The 22981-nt window shown below is 52.4% G+C and overlaps 1 protein-coding gene across 4 annotated transcripts in view; it reads left to right on the top strand.

The window, feature by feature from the left end:
- PHF21B (PHD finger protein 21B) overlaps window positions 1-22981 on the top strand; it is a 74304-nt gene that overhangs the window by 40007 nt on the left and 11316 nt on the right. For all 4 annotated transcript variants that reach the window (XM_084749769.1, XM_084749771.1, XM_084749770.1 and 1 more), the window contains exons 3-7: window positions 8862-8954; window positions 12250-12600; window positions 13627-13758; window positions 21379-21430; window positions 22751-22827. In XM_084749769.1, coding sequence (XP_084605895.1) covers window positions 8862-8954; window positions 12250-12600; window positions 13627-13758; window positions 21379-21430; window positions 22751-22827 — 705 coding nt within the window. The remainder of the gene's footprint in view (window positions 1-8861; window positions 8955-12249; window positions 12601-13626; window positions 13759-21378; window positions 21431-22750; window positions 22828-22981) is intronic.

Genomic DNA, 22981 nt, shown 5'->3' on the forward strand with positions numbered 1-22981 from the left:
CTTCTCTTAGAGATGGTTTCCTCAGCCTGAGCATCCCCATCAGGAAGGCTGGCAGGCTGGACAGGAGAGTCCCACAGGCCCGCTGAGTCCAATTCTCTTCCCAAGATGCTTTTCATTCCTCAGGGGAGCTGATGGGGACAGAACCCTTTTCAGCTAGCTGCCATTGTCTTGGTTGCCTTCTGTGGCAGGAGCTGTGTCGTTTCAGAGGTTTCCGTTTACACGCAGAAGTTTCCAGAATGCCCCTTGCTTGCCCATATCCTATGGCCATGATTATTTTTTTTTCTCTTCCCCACTGATCACAGCCTCTGATCTTTAGACTTCGGTGCCATTTAGAGTGTGCATTTGTACTAAATAGCATAAAATTATATCCTTTCAAGTTAATTAAGCTACTCCACCACCCCAGTGCTGCAGAAAGGGTTATTTCCGGATGTCAGCAGAGCCTCGTCACTGGTGTTTCTCATGCTGACTGACAGCTGCTCTCTGAGAAGGGCCCCTGCCATTGTCTGAGTGGCCTGGGGCACCTTGCCCTAGCTGACCAAGTCTCAGTTAGGGTCACCGGCTCCACGGGCCATCTGCACTGGCAGCTGAGCCACGGTGGCCAGGTGTCACTGTCCTCAGTCACCTTGCTTCTTATAGCTATAACAAATGACCCCTTCCCTAGATGTCAAGGGCCTGGGTTTCAAAGAGGGCTCTTGTTCCGAAGGTATAGTTTGACAATCTAACAGTTCCCTGAGAATCTTGGGGCAGCTAGTGCTTGGCACCTGCCCTGCACTGGAGGTTGTTATCCTTAGCATCCTGGGAGAGAGCAGGCTGCAGGGCAGGGGCGGACCTCACGGGAAAATTCTCTCCCAACAGGAGAGAATACAAAGGTCCAGATGGGTCCGTAGACCGTGGTGTGCCCTCCCCTGCCTGCCTCGCTGTGCTCTTACAGTGAGCCAGGGAGGCTGCTAGCTGGCATCCAACCTATTAGAAGGGATTAGAACGCCAACCCTCTGCATGCCCTCGGGCATCAGCTGTGGGTCCAACACAGCCTTATGCATACAGGGCTCCTGATCCAGTAGTGACATACCTGCCCCCAGTGATGCTAGTCAAGACCCTGCTCTGCTTTGTCACTTCCAGAGTGATCAAGCTCCTGAGCATGGCCTTCAAGGCCCCCACTGATGGAGCCTCTGCTTAGGTCTCCTCTTCTCCACTTTTCGGATCAGTGGTACTTGGAACCCCTGTTCCTCCTTCTTCTGGTTCTCACATGCTCCTGCCACTGGCTCCCCCACCCCCTACTTCTAACTCCCATGTATTTCATCTACTCCCCATTTAAAAATTCTGAATCAACTTTAAAAGGTCCAGCTCAGACACTGCCTCCTCCAGGAAGCCTTTCTGCTCTCTGCCTCCCTAAGCTTGTTTCCAGTTGCCCAGTGCAGAAGGCACTGGAAAAGGCCTTCCCATGGTCTGCACCTATTGAGCGAGCATAAAGGTGCTTAAATCCTCCTCTGCTCCGTGCTCCCTGAGGGGTAGCAGATGTAGGAGTCCTCCGTGTTCCCTGCCTTCCTCACCCATCCCCAGCAGGCCTGGCTGCATGTCACCAAACTGCATACGGTTCCATAGTGTAGCGGGCAGGATAAGATGTGTGCTCAAGACTTTCTGGGGACACAGCCAAGTCTAGTTCCTCCAGATGCTGGGAGCTTTTGAACATTCTTGGTTCTTTTCTCCCCACCTAGGGACAGTGGTGCTGTCCCAGCCTTCTTGGATGCAGGTGTATGCAGTGGGGAGCAGAGGCCCAAGCTTCCTGTCTTCACCTGGTAGTCAGCTTCATGCACCCCTCTCATCTGCCCAATTCCCTCCCTCCATCACTCCCCCCCCTCCTTCAATCCATCCACCCATCCATCCATCCTTCCTATTTGTCATTACACTGTGGCCTTGGTGAATGGTACGCATTTGTCCTCTGGGGCTCAGGACCCAGGGCAGCAGAGATGTTGGAATGTCCCATTGCCAAGCATGCGGGTTCCTCCCAGCCTCCTCTCTGGCCCTGGTAACAGGAAGGTGGGGTGCTTGCTACTCTGACTTGGGGACAAGGCTATAGAGCGACTGCATGGATGTCACTGGATGGAAATTCACACGCAGGCACTGGTCCTGACTTGTCACCGTATCCTGCGTGACTGTGAGCAGTGGGCTGGGGGAGGCAGGACAGCTAGCTGATTTCCCTGAGTATTTGTGAAGACTTCAGGTGGCACCCATCAAAATGAGGTTAATGAAGACTCTGTGTCTCGGAAACAGGAGTGGGGACACCCAAGTTTGAGTGCTGGTGGGGTAAGCCCAGAAACTCGAGCCAGCAGTATTGTTTGGGACAAGCCTTTCTCTGCCGACAGTGGTAGAGGCAACTGTCGATTTCATCTGTGAATTACTAGCTGGTTCCCATGACAGTCAAAGCGGCGCTTATGTCATATTAATATTTATTAGTAGCTACTGATGCTGAGGCTCACTTGTTATCTGAGCTACACATCACAGCAGTTTTGCAAGAATACGGGAAAAATCACACACCCACATGCAATTAAACTGCTGCACCCTGTGACTGCGTCCGCCAAGGCTGGGCCACATGGAGCAGTCATCCCCCACTTGGTTCCCCATCTCCCTCTACCCAGCCAAAATGGAGGAAAACACCTCACTGGCCATGGGAAGCCAGAACCCTGGCTACCGCCATCCAACCAGGTATTATCCTAAACAGCAAGGGACCGGCTAGAGAAACAGAGATTTGGAGATTCTGTTGCCACACCCTGTGAACATCTTGGGGCCCAGACCCCAGTGTCCTATGCCTGGCACCTCCCCCTCAACAGATTGACAGGCTATGTGGAACATGCTGGGAACATATTAAGCATTCAGGACCCAGCTCCAAGACCTTCCTGCAGGGAAATTGGGATCTAGGTAAATGTGACACCATTGCTATCCTAGGTCCAGCCCTGGGGGGCAAACAGCAGTCTCTGCATGTGGAACCCATGTTTTCATCTGGAGCACAACGGTCAAACCATGTGACACAACCCAGAGGGGTCAGATGGCTCAAGGGACGTAAATCTTCATCTATGTGCCTGGTGTGACAATGTTTCGTGGGCCCACTACACATGTAATGAATCTAAGCTCTGAAGGGCCAGCCATTTGACCTGGCCTCACCCCGGGTGCTCTTGCTTTGACACACATCCCGGCCTCTGCTCCAGATGCCAGCCAGGCTATGGACGCCTGATTCACTGGCTATCTTAGTTACTTTTCTGTTGCTGTGATAAAACACCATGACCAAGGCAACTTATAGAAGAAAGTGTTTATTTGGGCAGAGATGAAGGCATGGCTGCAGGAGGAAGAAGCCAAGGGCTCACATCTTCACCGCCAAGCAGGAAACAGAGGGATCTGGAAATTGCACCTAAAAATCTCTCAAAGCCTGTCTTCAGTGACATCCCTCTTCCAACCATGGCCACACTACTTAGTTGTCTCCAAGTAGCCAACTGGGACCAAGTATTCAAATGCCAGAGCCTAGGAGAGTCACTCCCATTCAAACCACCACACTGGCCCTGCCTTCCCCGCTACCCACCCCTCAGTACAGACTCTGTGAGCTGACTCCTTGGCAACATCTCTGCCATGACACACCTTGTATCTCATCCCCAAGAAGTCTTTAGGGATCTGGCCTGAGTGGAGACTAGCATCCAGAGCCTTTAGCTTGAGCTGGTCCTGCCCTGTCTTCTCTGGCTGATGCCCCGCCCCCATCCCCCACAGCATCTTGTTTTTCATTCCCAAGTTATCCGAGACTGGATCATCATGCCTGCTCTCAACAGCTTGTCTACACTGCTATTGGTAGCTGAAAGTCCACGTGAGCCGAAGACTCATGCCAACCCCATCTGGCTGTGACGTCCCAGATGCAGGGCCCACTAGAGTGAGTCCTTTCTCAGGACAAGATGAGGCCCACCCAGCTTTCTCTGAGAGCACAGTCCTTATCATATGGTTTCTTGGCTCTGAGATTCTGCCTTACTGGTGTGGCCTTAGGGAAACATCTCCCAGCTACAGAGCCTCAGTTTCCCCAACAGTACACAAAGGAGCAAGGCTGTGCATCCAGTTGTAACCCTCTAAAATGGTGGTTCTCAACCTGTGAGTCGCAACCACTTTGGGGGGTGTCAAATGACCCTTTCAAGGGGCCACCTAAGACCATCAGAAAACAGAGATATTTACATTGCGGTTCATAACAGTAGCAAAATTATAGTTAATAAAGTAGCAATGAAAATAATTTTATGGTTGGGGGGGTCACCACAGCATGAGGAACTGTATTAAAGGGTCGCAGGAAGGTTAAGAGCCACTTTTCTAGAACTCTAGGGGAAAACGAGCCTTTTATAAGTTAATTAAGCCTCAGTGTTAGAATTCATTCTCCTGGGCTCTGGGATCTTAGCATATAAAAATTTTCAAGGAACCTGGGTCCTATGGCCTCTTAGCTGTAGTCCTATGGTTCTGGCCCTTGGACCTCCTGACTGGGTTGTGACTTAGGGGGTGGGACTTCAGCCATAGGATGTGTTTCTCTGGTGACTGTCAGAACAGGGCCATCATTGCTGTTGGGCCCTCATGGACCCACGGAACTCAGCTCTAAAGTCACAAGCAAGAATCATGCCACATGTCCCTGGAAGGCAGCCACTCACACAACTGACATCCCGAGCCCCAGATCCCCTGTCCAGTCTGGATGCTGTGGTGGCCATTGCTATGGCAAACCCCCTCCTGGCTAGTATCAGAAGGCTTCTTGCATGGTGGCCTTGCCCGGATGACTTCTGATGTCCCAAGTGCCACCCAAAGCAGCACTAGCCACCTGGAGTTGGGAGGAGAAAATGAAGAGAAGATCTTTGGGAGTCTGGGAAGGGATCCCCACACACAGCCTGTTCAGTCAATCTCTGCTGTCACAGGGACAGTCATCACCAGAGGGTTTTGTGTATTGTCATTAAGAGTTGCACTGGTTTGGCTCAGAGGTTAAAAGCACTGACTGCTCTTCCAGAGGACCAAGGTTCGAGTCCCAGCAGCCACAGTCACAGCTGTCTGTAACTCCAGTTCCAGGGGGCCCTGACATCCTCACACAGACAAATGTGCAAGCAAAACACCAATGCACATAAAATAAAAATACGTTTTAAAAAAGAGTTGCACTGGCTTGGGGGCTTAGAGACGGCCTTCGCCGAAGCCATCAGAGGTAGGAAAGTGCAGGAGTGTGTAGAGGGTGGCAAGAGGGCATTGATGGTCTCAGATGTGAGAGCTGAGATGTCCCACCCCAGCCACAGCAGTGGGACAGAGGCAGGTGACATGGAAGCCCTTCCTCCACAGTGTTCACACTGTCTTCACCCTAGCAGACTGGCTCCAGCTCTGTCCCACCCATAAGTTGCAATGGGGCTCTAATATGCTCTGTTTGTGCTGAAGGCAGATGAGTAGACCCCGTCCCCCTCCTTAAGAGGTGAGGAGGCAAGGCAGCTGTGGCTTTCCAGCTAGGAGGGTGTATCCGTTAGTTTTGTGTCACTGTCGTGAGGCACTCAAGATAATTTGTAAAGAGAATGGTTTTATTTAGCCCCTAGTTCTGGACATTCGTGTCCAAGATGGCTTTAGACCTCTGAGAATACATGGGGTACATGAAAGGGCAAAGTGCACACTTTATGGCCAGGAGGCGGAACCACAAATCGAGGAGGGAGAAAAAGGGCCCCACAGTTTCATTAGGTTATGTCCCCAAAGACCTAAGGACTTCCTGCTGAGCCCCACCTTCTGCGGGTCCATAGCACCTCCCCAAGACAACACCACCCTGGGACCAAGCCTTTCACACATAGCCTTTCCAAAGGAGGTCACCAGAATCGGTTGACTCTCGGTTTGCCCTCTGACCTACTCAGGCCTGAGGTGATGTTCCTCTCTCATACTTCCTATTGTCCCCTCACCCCATGGCTGTGCAGTGCCCACCTGACAAGGGCCACTGCCTTTAGTCTTTGTGGCCCAAACATCAAGAGCCAGGCGGTGGTGGTGCACATCTTTAATCCCAGCACTTGGGAGGCAGAGGCAGGTGGATCATTGTGAGTTCAAGGCCAGCCTGGTTTACAAAGTGAGTTCAGGACAGCCAAGGCTACACAGAGAGACCCTGTCTCAAAAAACAAAACAAAAAAAGAATCCCTGTGTATAATTGGTGTTGTAGTTCATCTGCTCCCTCATTCATCCCTGCCCAAGCTCGAGAGTCGAGTTTCCTTGACACTAGGAAACATTCGCCAAAGACAAGTTTTTCAAAGCCACGGGAGCTTCTGCCCCTGAAGATTGAAGGGCCTGCCTGAACCTGCCCTCTGTCCACGTGCTAGCTTCTCCCCGCCCTCTCCCAGACTGCCTGTGGGGCTGAGCTAATACAGGGAAGTTATCTTTGACTTTTATGGCCCCTTTTCCCCCTATTAAAACGCTCAGAGCTATAAATGTCGTCATCAGCAGCTCATTTATCTTGACGGAAGTGCGGCTCTAAGTAATCCAACCTCTGAAGCGACTGCTTCGGTTGTATCGATAAATTCAAGCGCGGAGGGGGGAGGTCAGCCCTTCGCAGACAAAATGCCTTCCCACTTATTAATGAGCGCTTTATGAGGCTGGGGAAGGACGGATGCCCGCGTGAGCTTCCATGCCGGGTAGAGTGTGCCCACTCTTGGTTCGTGCAGCGTTGGCAGGGGGGCTGGGCCATCTATGAGACGTGACATGGATGTTCTGAGGGCACTCCTTCCTTGTCTAGAAACAACGATATCAGCACCCTCCTTAGCAAAGAGTTTGCTACTGACTTTTTCCAGAATCGTAGAAGGTGTGGGCTTGGACTGAGAGCTGTCAGGTCTCTGGTGCTCCAGGTAGTGGGTCTCACAGTACAATACAGAACCTGTCCCCACAAGCCTGACTTGTGGGACACTGCACTTAAAGGCACCCTGTATTTAGTACTCTCTAAAGAACAGGCCGGGCACCCCAATCCCCGTAATGGACACACGGCTGTGAGGTTGTATGGAGTTGGCCAGGATCTTGATTGAAGCATCCAGCGGGCTTTGCTGTGCAGATCTCCCACTGCCTGCAGGACAACAGCACCCCGCTCCCTGCCCCCCCCCCCCACTACACAGCTGGTTGTGTTTCTTGGTAACTTAGAATCAAGCACAGAGCAGAAGCAAAACTGTCCCTGTTGTTGGCCCTCTGGAGACTCTGGGTCTCCAGTGAACCTTGGCTGTCCCTCACTCGCCTGGCTTTCCCATCCCTTCCCTTCCCTGAGTGTAAGTCACTGATAATCACGAGCTGGCCCTGTCACATTTCGTCTGAGGCTTTCTGAATGAAGCGGGGGCACTAGATAGAGACAGCCGAAGAAACGCCCCCAGCTGAGGGGGTCTACATGGAAACAGTGTACCAGGATGGGCTCGAAGAGAAGTAGATGGTACAAAGTAGCCCCAGACACGCGCCCTGAGACACCCCACCCCCAGCAGAGAAGCCAGAGCAACTGGACATGGCAAGCACACAGGGGCTCACGGAGACACATGGAAGGGTGCTCTGTCCCTCGTAGGCAGAACCAGTCTTGTTTTTAGGCATCTTAGTCAAAAGAGAGGCCTTGAGAAAAGTAGGCCCTTGGCCCACTCCCAAGCGTCCAGGGCCCTACCCTCACATAGCCGCTCATGGGAAGAACTGCTCTAAGAGGACAGTGGAGTGAGGTGTAGCCTTGGCATGGCAGAGCCTGCTAGAGTGTGGCAGCCTTCTCCAGGCAGGCCTCTGGTTCCCAGGAAGCTCCTGGAAGCCTGCTAATGGGATGGCCATCCTTGCCTGGCTCCCACCTCCATGGGTCTGAGCAAGTCACTTCAGTTACATTAGCTGGTAGCTGAACTGGGAGAAGACAGGTTCTTGAGACAGGGTCTCTCTGTGTAGCTTAGCTGTCCTGCAATCACTTTGTAGCTGAGGCTGGCCTCGAACTCACAGAGGTCCGACAGTTTCTGTATGTTACAGTGGTGTGGAATCCACACTGACAGGGAGGCGGTCCTCAGAGCTGACATGCACTCCTGTGCTTGCGTGCATGTATGTTTGTGTGTGTCCATGTGTGTCAACCCCTGCCCTGATTTTTGAGACAGTGTCTCTCCCTCAGACCTGGAGCTTGCTGATTTGATGAGGCTGGCTGGCTAGAGAGCCACAGAGAGCTGCCTTTATCAGCCTCCCCAGTGCTAAAACTACAGACATTGAATGCCACCATACCCTGGTTTTTTGTTTTAGACAGGGTCTCTCTGTGTAGCTCTGACTGTCCTGGAACTCCCTGTGTAGACCAGGCTGGCCTTGAATTCACAGAGATCCTCCTGCCTCTGCCTCTCGAGTATTGGGATTAAAGGTGTGCACCACTATGCCTGGCAGTTACTGCACTTGGGAAATGGAGGCAGAAAGATCCAGAACTCAAAGTCATCCTCAGCTAAGACAAGTACAAGGCCAGTCAGATATCTCTCTCTTTTTCTCTCTCCCTCCCTCCCTCCCTCCCTCCCTCTCTCTCTCTCTCACACACACACACACACATACACACACACACGTACATTTTGTCTTGCTGGGTTTTTTTGTTTTGTTTTGTTTTAGGAGACAGGGTTTCTCTGTGTAGCCTTCTCTTTGTAGACCAGGCTAGCCTCGAACTCATAGCGATCACTTGCCTCTGCCTCCCAGGTGCTGGGATTAAAGGCATGCGCCACCATGCCTGGCTGTTTCCAATATTTCTTAAATGATGATGGACTACTATGAAAAAACCCAAACCAAACACAGTGTCATATGGCAAGCAAGAGCGGAATTTGCCTTTCTGAGACTATGGTCCTGGACTGGTGCTGGACCCTGACTGTTAGTGCTCTGTCTTTCAGGCTTTGGGAACCACCACTGCAGTGCCTGTCACGGGTCCTCAGGTCAGCTCCCTGCAGAGGTTGGCCGGGCAAGGAGCAGCAGTGCTACCTCAGGTGAGTGTCTGTCTGCGGCCCCTCAGCTCGGCTTCTGGGTCCCTCCCTCAGGCAGTGCCTTTCCCTCCTCCATCTCCTCTGTCCATTCATTAGGGGAGACATTTGGTACAGAGGTTTCATGGTGAGGAATCTGGTTTTTCCTTTCTTTTTTCCTTCCTTTCTTCCTTCCTTCCTTCCTTCCTTCCATCCTCCTTTTCTCCCTCCCTTTCTTTTTCCAAGACAGTGTTTTTCTGTGTAGCCGTGGCTGTCCTGGACTCACTTTGTAGAGCAGGCTGACCTCGAACTCACAGAGATCCACCTGCCTCTGCCTCCCCCCCTGCTGTGCCTAGCTGAATCTGGTTTTTCAAACAATGAGAAATTGTGAAACCCTTGAGTGGGTCACTGCCAGAAATTCTTGTAGAAGAATAAGGCTGGCCAGGATCAACCAGGGTAGACCCTCCTCGGCACACTGGCCCTCCAAGCTTGTCTCTGCTGGGCTACGCATGGTGTATATTCTGGTGTTGGGGGACTCAGAAGGTCTGAGGAACTCCACACTAACAACTTTCCTGGTAAGTGGTACAGGGGCAGGTTCAGGCTCTGAGTGCCAACCTAGATCCTCAGATGGCCTCCATTTCCTGGGCAAGTCACCTAGCCCCTTTCACCCTCTTAGATAGAAGGCTCCTCCATCAGAGGGGCAGATTGCTCTTTGCTGAGTCTGTTGGCCTTGGCAGTCACAGGGAGAGCTTATACCTGCACAAAGTATGTAGCAGACACCTAACAATGGCTCAGCTTTGGTGAGCACCTGCTATGTGTACCATACCTGCATAGGCCCCACTGGCTGCAGAGATGAGAATGGAACCTATTTGTTTCAGAGTTCTGAGGCTGAACAGATGCCCCTAGCTCAAGGATAAAGGGAAGTAGCTGTCCTGAGCCCTTGTCCATGAGGTAATGCACCCCACCTAAGTGCCCACCTGTCCCGAAGCCCAAAGGGCCTTGTCCCTAAAAGGGTCAGAGTCTAAAGGATCTGTCAAGGTGTGTGTGAAGGGTTGATGGGAGCTCCGAGATGGCCTATCCTATGCTGAGATCCGCAAAGATCTCTTGCAGTGGGGATATTGTAGAGCAAAGTTGGGGGTGAGCCCCAGGAGGAAGAAACCAAGGCAGAGGCCCTGGGAAGGCTAGAGTTGTCCCCCTGAGGGTGAGGTGAGAGCAGGCAGGGAGGTACAGTAGCCAGGACCACAGTGTTGTCCTTGCCTGTTGGCAGTGAACAGCTCCACAAGGCTTTTCAGCAAGGGAGGGCCTACAGGGGCTCTGCCAGGGTCTGTGCTGTTTCGTCTGGGGCTGCTGCTTCCCAGCCAGCCACCCTTCCACTTGCTCTCCACCTCCCAGCAGTCCGTGCTGCTCCCATCCCCACAGAAACACAGTCCTGCAACTGACAGACACATGGTCCCACGTGTTCACTCCCCACTCCCTCTGCCCCACCCACCCAGCCTCCTCTTCTTGCTCACAGCGCCTGGCCTTCTTGCCTCCCATTCGGCCTTTCTCTGAGTTCGCTGGCTTTCAGGTCGTCATTTTGGCTGAGTGGTGCCTAGCACACACCTGGGCCCATCCTGCTGCTCTTGGAAGTTCGTAAGGGTGGAAGCTGACCCTGAGAAAGGAAAGGGGCACGCTGTGGATCTTCCATAAGGATCTGCTGGCCTGGTTCTCTGTGTGACTGCAGGGAACACTGGATCTTCTGAGGTCCCCAAATCTTTCCTTGAGGTGGACGGCCTGTGTTTAAGCCTGGCTAAACCGTCTTCAGTGTCCAGCATGTGCCCCACGGCTGTTCACTGTGTTTGGTCTGAGGTAGGAAATGTCATCTGGCCAGTGTTACAGTGCAGGTGGTCAGGAAGGAGCCAGGAGAGTGTCACCATTGACCCAGCATCCCTGAGATGTCAACTGTCCCTACTGATCCTCCTCAGTACTTGCCATCTGCAGCTGAGAGGTGGTCCTTCCCTAATCAGTGTGTGGTCCTGTGCCTAGAGTCTGGAGACTGGCCCTGATACTGGACAAGGACAAAGCAACAGGCTCACCTTAGCTAGGCTGGACACACTGCCCAGCTATGATATGGCCTCCGAGATAGGGAGAGCTGGTTTGGTTTTCTCAGGGCCCACTGGAGGAAGAGATAGGAAGGCCATCTGAATCGAGGGCCGGCTCGTGTCAGGCAGTGAAGGATCTCATAGGCACAACCCACTGACCACAGCACACTGAGGCCTGTGACTTTCCCAAGAGTGAGGATCCAGCAGGATCTCCCCAGTGTCACTAGAGCAGAGCCAGGGAGAGTGGAAAGGGCAGCACACAGCTTCAGCAGTCCTGGCTCAGGTCCCTCTGCCCTTAATGACAACGACACCTACTGTACCATCATTCTCCTCTTTTGGCTTTGCCTCAGTTTCCCTCCATGGAATGGCCAGGACACCCATGCCCACGGCTTCAATGGGATTCAAGTCATGTCCCTTCTTAAGTCTTATTCTCCACAACCCGCCTGAACTATCTGGGCTTAGACTGACTTCACTTGAGATGAGGTCAGGAGTCTGCAGCTGTGGTGGCTGTGATGATGAAAATGCAGGTGACAGGAGGCTGGTGATAGCCAGCTACGCATACTGTCACCTTCTTGTGGTGACAAGTGGGTTCCATCACCCCTGGTGCACAGACGTAGACATTAAGCAGTGTCTCCAAGGCCACCCAGGATTAGCCACACAAGCTGACTGGAGCCGTGGTCTCCACCGTGTGGTGACTGCAGCCTATGTTCCACCTCCATTTGTGTGGGCTCTATAGAGTGATTGGTGCCCAAGGCGCAGGAGCTGCCAATATATTTGTCAGGGAACCCGTGGGGCTTGGTCCTGCCCAAGGGCGGTACCCCCAGCTCTTGTGACACAGAGGGACATGTGGACTTCGGACATGGAGATGCATTCTAGTTGAGCTCTCTGTTTGACTCCCATCTCCTATGCCCCTCGTGGTTTGCTCTCATTTAAGCCAGAAAGAACTGTGGCCCGGAAGGAGCAGCTTCATCTGAGCCCAAGGATGGGTGGGCGGGTGGGTGGGTAGCAGTCAGTAAGTCAGTGCGCAACCGATCGAGGGAGATGGTGTTTGGAGTAGTCTGAGCCTTGGAGTCAAGGCCATGCCTGCTGGGAGACCCAGAGCAGGGTTGTAGAGGGTGTCGTCCTTTTGCCTCTAATACAGAACTCAACCTGTCTGCTTGAGGTTTGTCCCGTTGCCAAGCCTTCAGTCACCAGCTCGTGTCTGGTGTGGTCTGTCTGACACACATCCCTTCCTCTCCCAGGTTAGGCCAAAGACTCTGATTCCAGACAGCCTCCCTATCACCCCGGGCAGGGACCGGCCACCCAAGCAACCCCCAACATTCCAAAAGGCCACTGTGGTCAGCATCAAGAACCCCAGCCCAGCCCTCCCCACTGCCAACAACACCGTCAACCATGTGCCAACATCCAGCAGCCAGACCCAGGCCCTCACCGAGCCCACCGCCATCACCTCACCCCTGAGCAGTGCCGGGGTGGCCTATGCCATCGTCTCCACCTCCCCCAGCAATGCTGCCACCATCACCCCCAGCACCACCGTGCCCGTGGCCAGCGACAGCATCAAAGTGCAGCCCCTCCTCATCAGCGCTGACAAAAAGGTGAGTGTCCCACCGGAAGCTCTGAAAGGATGATGTGTTGCAGATTGTCCAGTTGGGGCTTGAGCCTTAGACAGATGGGTAGCTGGGTGGTGCGATAGTCACATGGTCAAAGAATGAAGGAGAAAGACTCAGGTGAGTGTGTGGCGGGGGGTGTGTGAACCAACAGTCAACAAGATGAATTAGTGTGAAGGAGCGGGAGGTGTGTGAGCAGATGAGTGTGTGAGCGGAGCATGGTCAAACGGCTGAATGAATGTTAGCATGCGTGAGTGGTGCTACGAGTAAGGGAACAACTGAGCGAATCTTTGAATGAATAAGTAAGGGGACAGGTGAATGGGTATGGGCCGGAGAGAATTGCTGGTCATTAATATGGGGGGCAATAAACTGATAACTTGCGACTGAGTGGGTAGCTGCAAGAGAGTCTGATACTAATGCTCCATCTCGGCTGCTAGAGTCGGGTGGTCAAGAGCCGTTCTATGCAAAAGTTGGATTGGGAAACGAAATGAACAAACAAAAACAAGTCAGGTTCCCTCTACCTGACTTTCTTGCTTGTAGCTGATGTCTTGTTCCCCAGGCAACTCCAAACCGTCTTAGTCCGTCTGCCTCTCAACCCGATCTTAGGCAGAGGAGGCCCTGAGTGCTCCCAAGCTCAGCATGCCTGCATCTGAGCTGAGAGTAAAGAGTTAGCGCCCCCTGGAGGCTGGCATTGCCAAGGTTTTTGCCAGCGTGTTCCCTGAGGCTCAGCGTGGTATGGAGGTAACTAACCTCTCTGAGGCCACATACATAATCAGGGAGTGGTAAGATAGGATTTGCACCCAAGCCTGTGTCCTTTGTAACTCTGGCCATCTCTCACACAAATGCTCTCACGGGGGTGGGAGGAAATGGGGAAAGCAAGGACCTTAACACAGGGCAGCCACCTAGTTCCTAAGTGGTACCACCTTTTCAGGACCTACCTAACTCTCCTAGCTGCTCCAGGCCCCTCCCTCCCCGGAGCCCTGCCCTGGCCCTCTCATCCTTTTCGTCTTCCAGGTCATCATCCTTCAGCCTCAAGTGCAGACGCAGCCTGAGAGTTCAGCAGAGCCCCCGCCACCCACGGAGGAGCCATCTCAGGGAGCTCAGGCCACCAAGGAAGATCAGCCCCCCAGTCAGGAGAATCCTGAGGTAGCGTGGCCTGCGGGAGCACCACTCCCCTTTTTAGCTTTAAGTCAAGGCTCTAGAGAGGGTGGGGTCAGCCTCACTGGGAAGAGCAGGGGAGCTGAGTCTGTGCCCTCGGATCTCCAGGCTGTGCAGGCAGGGTAGGGTCCTGCTCGGCATAGGATTCTAGCGCCTTGCTTGTCTGGCTGACTGTCAGCAGTGTTGTGTCCTGTGTGGTGATTTGCCTACAGACAGGAGTGGAAAGGCCTTGTTCCTCTGGGTTGCTGGAGGATTCTGAGTTGAGGACAAGCCAGTAGATCAGGGGCATCGTCCACTTGCAGGGATCCCTGGCTGTCAGCCTTGTCCCTCTCAGGGCTAAGCTCAGAAAGAGCTGTTCCCCTATCTTGGGCAGCAAATAGCCCCTGCCGCTCCTTCCTGTCGGTCTTGCATCCTGGAAGCTTAAGGGGTAGAGCTCAGATGCCCTAAGAACTTTCTAGAAGTTGCAATATGACACCTCCTTTCACTCCCTAGAGGAAGAGGGGTAAACGGAGCCGTTCTAACAGTTGAGTTGCAGACACTTGCAGTCGTGGGGTCGGGCAGCAGCCGATCAAGGCTGGTCTCTAAGGACCTGGCTTCATACTCTGAGCCCCGCCACAGTCAGAACATCCCCGCTCTGCTGTGGTCTTTTCTATATGCTCCTCTCAGGTCCTGATTTTACTGGTGATCTCTCGTTCATCCTACAAGAGTCCAGTCAGCGTGGTCCCTGCCAGGTGCTCTGCTTCAGCTCATCCCACGTCAGCAAAGTGTTGCCTAGGCCCCCAAACTCCTGGCGATTGCAATGACCTGGGGTCCCAAGATATCACTCGCTTTCTGTGCTTCTCCTCCCTCGGTGTTCACGCTGGTGTCTGCTCCCAACTCACACTCTGTGCTATGAGCAGGAGACTCAGGAAGGGCCCCGGGGAAGCTCCCTTCTTAGGACAAAGACTAATGTGGCTACAAAGGCTGCCAACAGGGGTTAAGAAACTTCTAGTGGGGGGCTGGAGAGATGGCTCAGAGGTTAAGAGCGCTGACTACTCTTCCAGAGGTCCTGAGTTCAATTCCCAGCAACCACATGGTGGCTCACAGCCATCTATAATGTGATCTGGCGCCCTTTTCTGGCCTGCAGGTGTACATGCAGACACAACATTATATACAAAATAAATAAATAAATAAATAAATAAACAAACAAATAAATAAATCTTTTAAAAAAAAACCTCTAGTGAAAAAAACAAAAAAAGAAAGAAAGAAAGAAACTTCTAGTGAGCTGTGAGCTACAGGAGAAAGGACAGAGGGAGGTTACTTGGGGGATAAAGGGAGATGTACATATATGTATCTGTGTGTGAGGGTGTACATGCGTATCTGTGTGGGGTTATACATGTGTATCTATGGGGGGTGTGCATGCATATCTGTGTGTGGCTGTGCATGTGTATCTGTGTGGGGGTGTGCATGTGTATCTGTGTATGGCTGTGCATGTGTATCTATGGGGGGTACATGCATCATCTGTGTGTAGGGGTATACATGTGTATCTCTATGTGAGGGTGTACATGTATATCTATGGGAAGTGTGCATGTGTATCTGTGTGGGGGTGTGCATGTGTATCTACGTGGTGGCGTGCATGTGTATCTGTGGAGGTGTGCATGTGTATCTGTGTGGGGGTGTGCATGTGTATCTATGTGGGGGTGTGCATGTGTATCTGTGTGGGGGTGTGCATGTGTATCTGTGTGGAGGTGTGCATGTGTATCTGTGTGGGGGTGTGCATGTGTATCTGTGTGGGGGTGTGCATGTGTATCTGTGTGGAGGTGTGCATATGTATCTGTGTGGAGGTGTGCATGTGTATCTGTGTGGAGGTGTGCATGTATATCTATGTGGTGGCGTGCATGTGTATCTGTGGAGGTGTGCATGTGTATCTGTGTGGAGGTGTGCATGTGTATCTGTGTGGAGGTGCATGTGTATCTGTGTGGAGGTGTGCATGTGTATCTGTGTGGAGGTGTGCATGTATATCTGTGTGTGGCTGTGCATGTGTATCTGTGTGGGGGTGTGCATGTGTATCTGTGTATGGCTGTGCATGTGTATCTATGGGGGGTACATGCATCATCTGTGTGTAGGGGTATACATGTGTATCTCTATGTGAGGGTGTACATGTATATCTATGGGAAGTGTGCATGTGTATCTGTGTGGGGGTGTGCATGTGTATCTACGTGGTGGCATGCATGTGTATCTGTGGAGGTGTGCATGTGTATCTGTGTGGGGGTGTGCATGTGTATCTATGTGGTGGCGTGCATGTGTATCTGTGGAGGTGTGCATGTGTATCTGTGTGGAGGTGTGCATGTGTATCTGTGTGGGGGTGTGCATGTGTATCTGTGTGGGGGTGTGCATGTGTATCTGTGTGGAGGTGTGCATGTGTATCTGTGTGGGTGTGTGCATGTGTATCTGTGTGGAGGTGTGCATATGTATCTGTGTGGAGGTGTGCATGTGTATCTGTGTGGAGGTGTGCATGTGTATCTGTGTGGAGGTGTGCATGTGTATCTGTGTGGGGGTGCATGTGTATCTGTGTGGAGGTGTGCATGTGTATCTGTGTGGAGGTGTGCATGTGTATCTGTGTGGAGGTGTGCATGTGTATCTGTGTGGGGGTGTGCATGTGTATCTGTGTGGGGGTGTGCATGTGTATCTGTGTGGGGGTGTGCATGTGTATCTGTGTGGAGGTGTGCATGTGTATCTGTGTGGGGGTGTGCATGTGTATGTGTGGGGGTGTGCATGTGTATCTGTGTGGAGGTGTGCATGTGTATCTGTGTGGAGGTGTCCATGTGTATCTGTGGGGGTGTGCATGTGTATCTGTGTGGGGGTGTGCATGTGTATCTGTGGGGATGTGCATGTGTATCTGTGGGGGTGTGCATGTGTATCTGTGTGGGGGTGTGCATGTGTATCTGTGTGGGGGTGTGCATGTGTATCTGTGTGGAGGTGTGCATGTGTATCTGTGTGGAGGTGTGCATGTGTATCTGTGTGGGGGTGTGCATGTGTATCTGTGTGGGGGTGTGCATGTGTATCTGTGTGGAGGTGTGCATGTGTATCTGTGTGGGGGTGTGCATGTGTATGTGTGGGGGTGTGCATGTGTATCTGTGTGGAGGTGTGCATGTGTATCTGTGTGGAGGTGTCCATGTGTATCTGTGGGGGTGTGCATGTGTATCTGTGTGGGGGTGTGCATGTGTATCTGTGGGGATGTGCATGTGTATCTGTGGGGGTGTGCATGTGTATCTGTGTGGGGGTGTGCATGTGTATCTGTGTGGGGGTGTGCATGTGTATCTGTGTGGAGGTGTGCATGTGTATCTGTGTGGGTATGTGCATGTGTATCTGTGTGGAGGTGTGCATATGTATCTGTGTGGAGGTGTGCATGTGTATCTGTGTGGAGGTGTGCATGTGTATCTGTGTGGAGGTGTGCATGTGTATCTGTGTGGGGGTGCATGTGTATCTGTGTGGAGGTGTGCATGTGTATCTGTGTGGAGGTGTGCATGTGTATCTGTGTGGAGGTGTGCATGTGTATCTGTGTGGGGGTGTGCATGTGTATCTGTGTGGGGGTGTGCATGTGTATCTGTGTGGGGGTGTGCATGTGTATCTGTGTGGAGGTGTGCATGTGTATCTGTGTGGGGGTGTGCATGTGTATGTGTGGGGGTGTGCATGTGTATCTGTGGGGATGTGCATGTGTATCTGTGGGGGTGTGCATGTGTATCTGTGTGGGGGTGTGCATGTGTATCTGTGGGGATGTGCATGTGTATGTGTGGGGGTGTGCATGTGTATCTGTGGGGGTGTGCATGTGTATCTGTGTGGGGGTGTGCATGTGTATCTGTGGGGATGTGCATGTGTATCTGTGGGGGTGTGCATGTGTATCTGTGTGGGGGTGTGCATGTGTATCTGTGGGGGTGTGCATGTGTATCTGTGTGGGGGTGTGCATGTGTATCTGTGTGGGGGTGTGCATGTGTATCTGTGTGGGGGTGTGCATGTGTATCTGTGGGGATGTGCATGTGTATGTGTGGGGGTGTGCATGTGTATCTGTGTGGGGGTGTGCATGTGTATCTGTGTGGGGGTGTGCATGTGTATCTGTGGGGGTGTGCATGTGTATCTGTGTGGGGGTGTGCATGTGTATCTGTGTGGGGGTGTGCATGTGTATCTGTGTGGAGGTGTGCATGTGTATCTGTGTGGGGGTGTGCATGTGTATCTGTGTGGGGGTGTGCATGTGTATCTGTGTGGAGGTGTGCATGTGTATCTGTGTGGGGGTGTGCATGTGTATCTGTGTGGGGGTGTGCATGTGTATCTGTGTGGAGGTGTGCATGTGTATCTGTGGGGGTGTGCATGTGTATCAGTGTGGGGGTGTGCATGTGTATCTGTGTGGGGGTGTGCATGTGTATCTATGGGGGTGTGCATGTGTATCTGTGTGGGGGTGTGCATGTGTATCTATGGGGGTGTGCATGTGTATCTATGGGGGCGTGCATGTGTATCTATGTGGGTATTGCATAAGAGGGGTTTGAGGGACCGAGGTCAAAGGAATGCAGTCTAGAGGTAGAGGGTACAGTGTGGGCAGAAACACAAAGTGGGAAAGAACTGGGGACTCCCAGAGAGGTCAGCTGGGCTATAGACAGCAGATAGCTTAAGAGTTGAGGGTCAGACCTAAACAGAGAGATGGCAGAACCTGATTCCTGAAGGCTTAAAAGCAGGTGGTCAGGGTTGGGGGATTAATCCCTAGGTAACGGGGGCCATAGAATATCTGGGCAAGAAGGTGATTTGAGTATTGCCCTTGCACATGTTCGGTAGGCCTTCTGGGATGGAAGAGGTAGCGGAGTTGGTAGAGGGCTTGCCTAGCATGCACGGAGCTCTAGGGTTTGTGAAAAACCCACAGCACTGCATAAACTGGGTGCGGTGATGCCTACCTCTAATTCTAGCACAGGCAGGAGGATTCATTTGAGGTCATCCTTGGCTACATAGTGAGTTGGAGTCTAGCCTGGGCTACATGAGACCCTGCCTACCCCACCCCCAAATAAATAAATAAATATCACCACTGGGTTGCCTGGAACATGAAGCTGATGTGTGGGCCATATCTCTGGGACTCTATCCCCTGGGTCCAGCTGGAAGCAATGTCTGACCTCCACATGTTTACATGCTAAGGCCCCGGCTGGCTTGCTGCCTTCAGCGCTCTTCTGTTCTTTTCTGTCCCTGTCTTGAGGTGTTCAGCATTCTCCACATTCAAGAAATTTCTCTGGATGACATCGCCTTGTTCTCTCAAAGTGCATCTTAGTCAATTATTGCGCATTTTTACAATTAGTATAATTATATCTAACTGCGGTAATTAGTGTAAACACCCGTAATGGCTTAAATAGAACAGTCAAAACATACCCTGCTGTAGAAGCCCATGTTAAAGTTTGAGAGTTGGGCAGCATAGGTCTGTTGCAAGAGGCTGTGTGCCAATCCCAGGACACAGAGCAGGAGCTCCCAGGCACCTCTGTGGCCGAGGTGGGATTCCAGGCCGTTGCAGGCCATGGGTTTTGATTGTTGTGTGGTCCCCAGGATAGAGCTACACTCCATCTCTGAGCTCTTTTACACCCCAGCCTTCTTTACTCCCTCCTTGGACACTGGCTCTCACTAAACTGCTAAGGCTGGCCTTGAACTCTCTCTGTAGCCCAGGCCGGCCTTCAGCTTGCTTTATTCCTGTCCCAGTTGCCCCAATAGCAGAATTATGGGCCTGGGCCGTGAAGCTAGGTACAGACATCGGCTTTTGTAAAGGAACACAAACAGCTGGTGATGAGGCCTGCACATCTAAGCATCCTGCCAGAAGAACTCTAGAACAGCCCAGGAGATGGAGCAACAGGGACTCTGGGTGGCCAGCAACTCAGAATGACACCTGGACACTTTGAGAAGGGTGGCTATCAGGAGCAGTTGCGAGGGATGTGGGCACAGGATGGTGGGTACACAGCCTCTGCTTCCTGTAGGAAGTGCTCTACAAGGTTGGCTATGTCCTCACGGCAAACACCCTGTGTGTGAGAGCTGCAGTGAGCCTGCTGCACGTGCACAGGTCAGAAGTAGTCTCCACTAGAGCCGGGGCATGCCCTGGCTCCCCAGCCCTGCAATTGGGAACTGGAGATGCCATCTCCACTGTGGGCAGCTGAGTTGGGGCATGGTAGGCTGCAGCCAAGTTTCTCAGGATGGTAATGACCACTGTGCTGGAGCCAGAACACTGCTGCAGAGGCCGGCCACTGTGCTGGGGGTTATGACTGACTTCCTCGATCACAGTCCCAAACTCTCTGCAAAGAAGGTTATAGACGTAAGAAGCTCCTATTACAGCCAGGTGTGGTGGCGCATGCCTTTAATTCCAGCACTCAGGAGGCAGAGGCAGGCGCAGCGCTGTGAGTTCGAGGCTGGCCTGGCCTACAAAGCAAGTCCAGGACACACAGAGAGGCCCTGTCTCGAAAAACAGAAGAAGAGGAGGAGGAGGAGGAAGAGGAGGAAGAGGAGGAGGAGGAGGAGGAGGAGGAGGAGGAGGAGGAAGAAGAAGAAGAAGAAGAAGAAGAAGAAGAAGAAGAAGAAGAAGAAGAAGAAGAAGAAGCAGCTCTTATTACTTGACTTCCATGAAGCTGTAAGCCTGGGTCATCCCCCTCGGCAAAGTCCTTACACTCCGAAGATATTCCACAAGGCCAGTAGAGCTAACTGGAAGGGGCCTATGTTTCTGGCCCGGTTCCATTTCTTACTACAGCTGCTAGGGAGCTCCCAGCTCAGTCTGCCACCCTGCACGGCAGCTGCTTCAGCCCTCTGTATGTATCCTCAGGTCCATGTCCACGGACTCAGCCAACCTTGAGTCAAAAATATTAAAAGAGAGACTCGGTGGGGGGTGGGGGTGGGGATGTTGATTCTAGAAAGTTCGAAAGTCAGTGAAGTGCTTGGATTTGCTGCGTTGATCCTGTCACTGAAGTGTGGGCATGCCCTGCGGCGATGCGGCCAGTTTCACAGATCCCGCCTGCCTCTCCTCCTGTGCTGTATAATCAGGCCATGATAGTTATGGCCTGACAGGAAGCACAAAGACACTTCTCCCGTCGTTATTTCCCAGACAACACAGTAAAACAGCGATTTATATGTGGTTTCCGTCACATCAGGCAGTACAGGCCAGAGTATTCAGGAGAGCATGTGTAGGATTTATGGAGACTTTTTTTTCTTTTAAATAAGGGACTCAGCATGCATTCTGGCTTCCACTAGGGCCACGATAGTGTGTGCCTCCTGAGGGCTGAGGTCACCCTACTCATTCCTCAAGTGCAGCTGCACGTCAGCTGGTCCGAAGCCATTTCGCCAGCCCCATGCTGTTAGTTTTCTAAGTGTATTTGAGGAATATGTTTGTCCAGCCCTATCAGCAGCGCCTAACTACTTCCAGGAGCCCCTTACATTGACTGTGGACAGTCTCTGGGCATGATATTACCCCCGAGTTTTCCGGGAACATCAGTGTCTGCAGAGCAGTGGTTTCGTGGTTGGCAGCCCCAGGTTATAACCCCGAGGCTCACAGAATAGTTCTTGGCTGACACGGACGAGGGTCGGTCAACAGCTGTGTTAACTTCATCTTTCTGTCCCTTTTCTCAGAAAATCGCCTTCATGGTAGCTCTAGGCCTGGTCACAACGGAACACCTGGAAGGTATTGATGGGGACAGTGGTGGGAGCTTGGTGGGGCCCTAGACAGAAGCAACACAGTCTTCAGAGTGCCCCACATCAGGGTTGTGCCCTGTCAGGATGTAAGGCCCCTAGGGACCCAGCCCCAGGTAATGGGAACCACAGTCATTCTGGACAAGCCAGAGAAATATTCTACTTTGCACATCCTATGATCGCATATGCCTCAGGTGGCACTGTCATGTTCTTGTGGAGGGAAAAGTCTCTCCACTCTTGCGACCCTAGAGGCTGCGCAGTGAAGTAGCAGAGGTCGCGCTCCAATCTTGCCACTTGCTAACCCGTGGATGCTGGTGTTTCTTTATTTCTTTGGTCTTTGGCCCACTCTGGACCTGTTTCCTCACCTCTGACATAAGGGAAACCGTATCCTTATCCTTGTTGAGTTGTTGTAGGGAATGAGGGAATAGAACTTTCCCTAATACGCAATTGGTCCTCACTTGGAGAAAAACCTCTCCATGACCTGGCATCCCACGGTAGTTATTTGGACACTGACCTCTTCCTCAGAGGCTCATGGCACCTCTCAGGAAGAAAAAGGGGGAGGGGCATTGGCAATGGTCAGGAGGAAGATGACAGCGATCTGGAATGGGTACCCTAGGCAGCTACAGAGGGAGGCAGAGCAAGGTGCAACATGCAAAAGAGAGGAGAAGGGGAAGCAGGTGGGTCAGTGTGCGCGGGCCAGAGGTTGATGAGCATCACAAAGCTGTGCCTGGCTGGGAGAACCAGGGCCTCACTGCTGCTGCCATGCAGGGGTCCCAAGAGACAGAGAGGAGCTTGTCTTAGTCACTCTTCTACTGCTGGGGAAGAGACACCATGACCAAGGCAGCTCTTATAAAAGAAAGCATTTAACTGGGGGTTTGCTCACGGTTCCGGAAGCTTAGTTCATTGTTATCATGGCTGAGAGCATGGCAGGAGGCAGCTACAGTTCTGTAAGAAGTAGCTGAGAGGCGTATCCTGGTCCATAAACAGAAAGAGAAAGAGCCTGGGTCTAGCAAGGGCTCATTCAAATCCACTATGAATGACATACTCTCTCCAACAAGGCCACACCCCCTAATCCTTCTAATCCTTTCAAACAGTTCCACTCCTTGGTGACTAAGCATTCATATATATGAGCCTATGGGGGCCATTCTTATTAAAATCATCACAAGGTCTTATGTTGAGTGTGTCCCTGCATCACCATCCCTGAAACTCATCCTAAAGCCACCAGACCCATGCTGTAAGCAGTTCCCGGGGGCTCTGGCCTGCCCCTGCTTGCCGGATGAGGAGCCTGTGACTGCTGTGTCTGCCTTTGCAGAAATCCAGAGCAAGCGGCAGGAGCGGAAGAGGAGGAGCACTGCTAACCCTGCCTATAGCGGCTTCTTGGAGACCGAGGTGGGACTCTTGGGCGCCACTGCTTGGGCTGGGAGGAACAGTATAGAGCCCTTCCCTCTTTTGATGGGACCAGAAGAGTCCCTGGGACCTCCCCTAGCTCTCTCTTACTGCTATCTTGTCCATCCTTGCTAGCCAGAAGCATTCCATTGAAACA

The sequence above is a fragment of the Acomys minous genome (genome assembly GCF_964271855.1).
Source record: "Acomys minous genome assembly, chromosome: 12".
NCBI lineage: Eukaryota > Metazoa > Chordata > Mammalia > Rodentia > Muridae > Acomys > Acomys minous.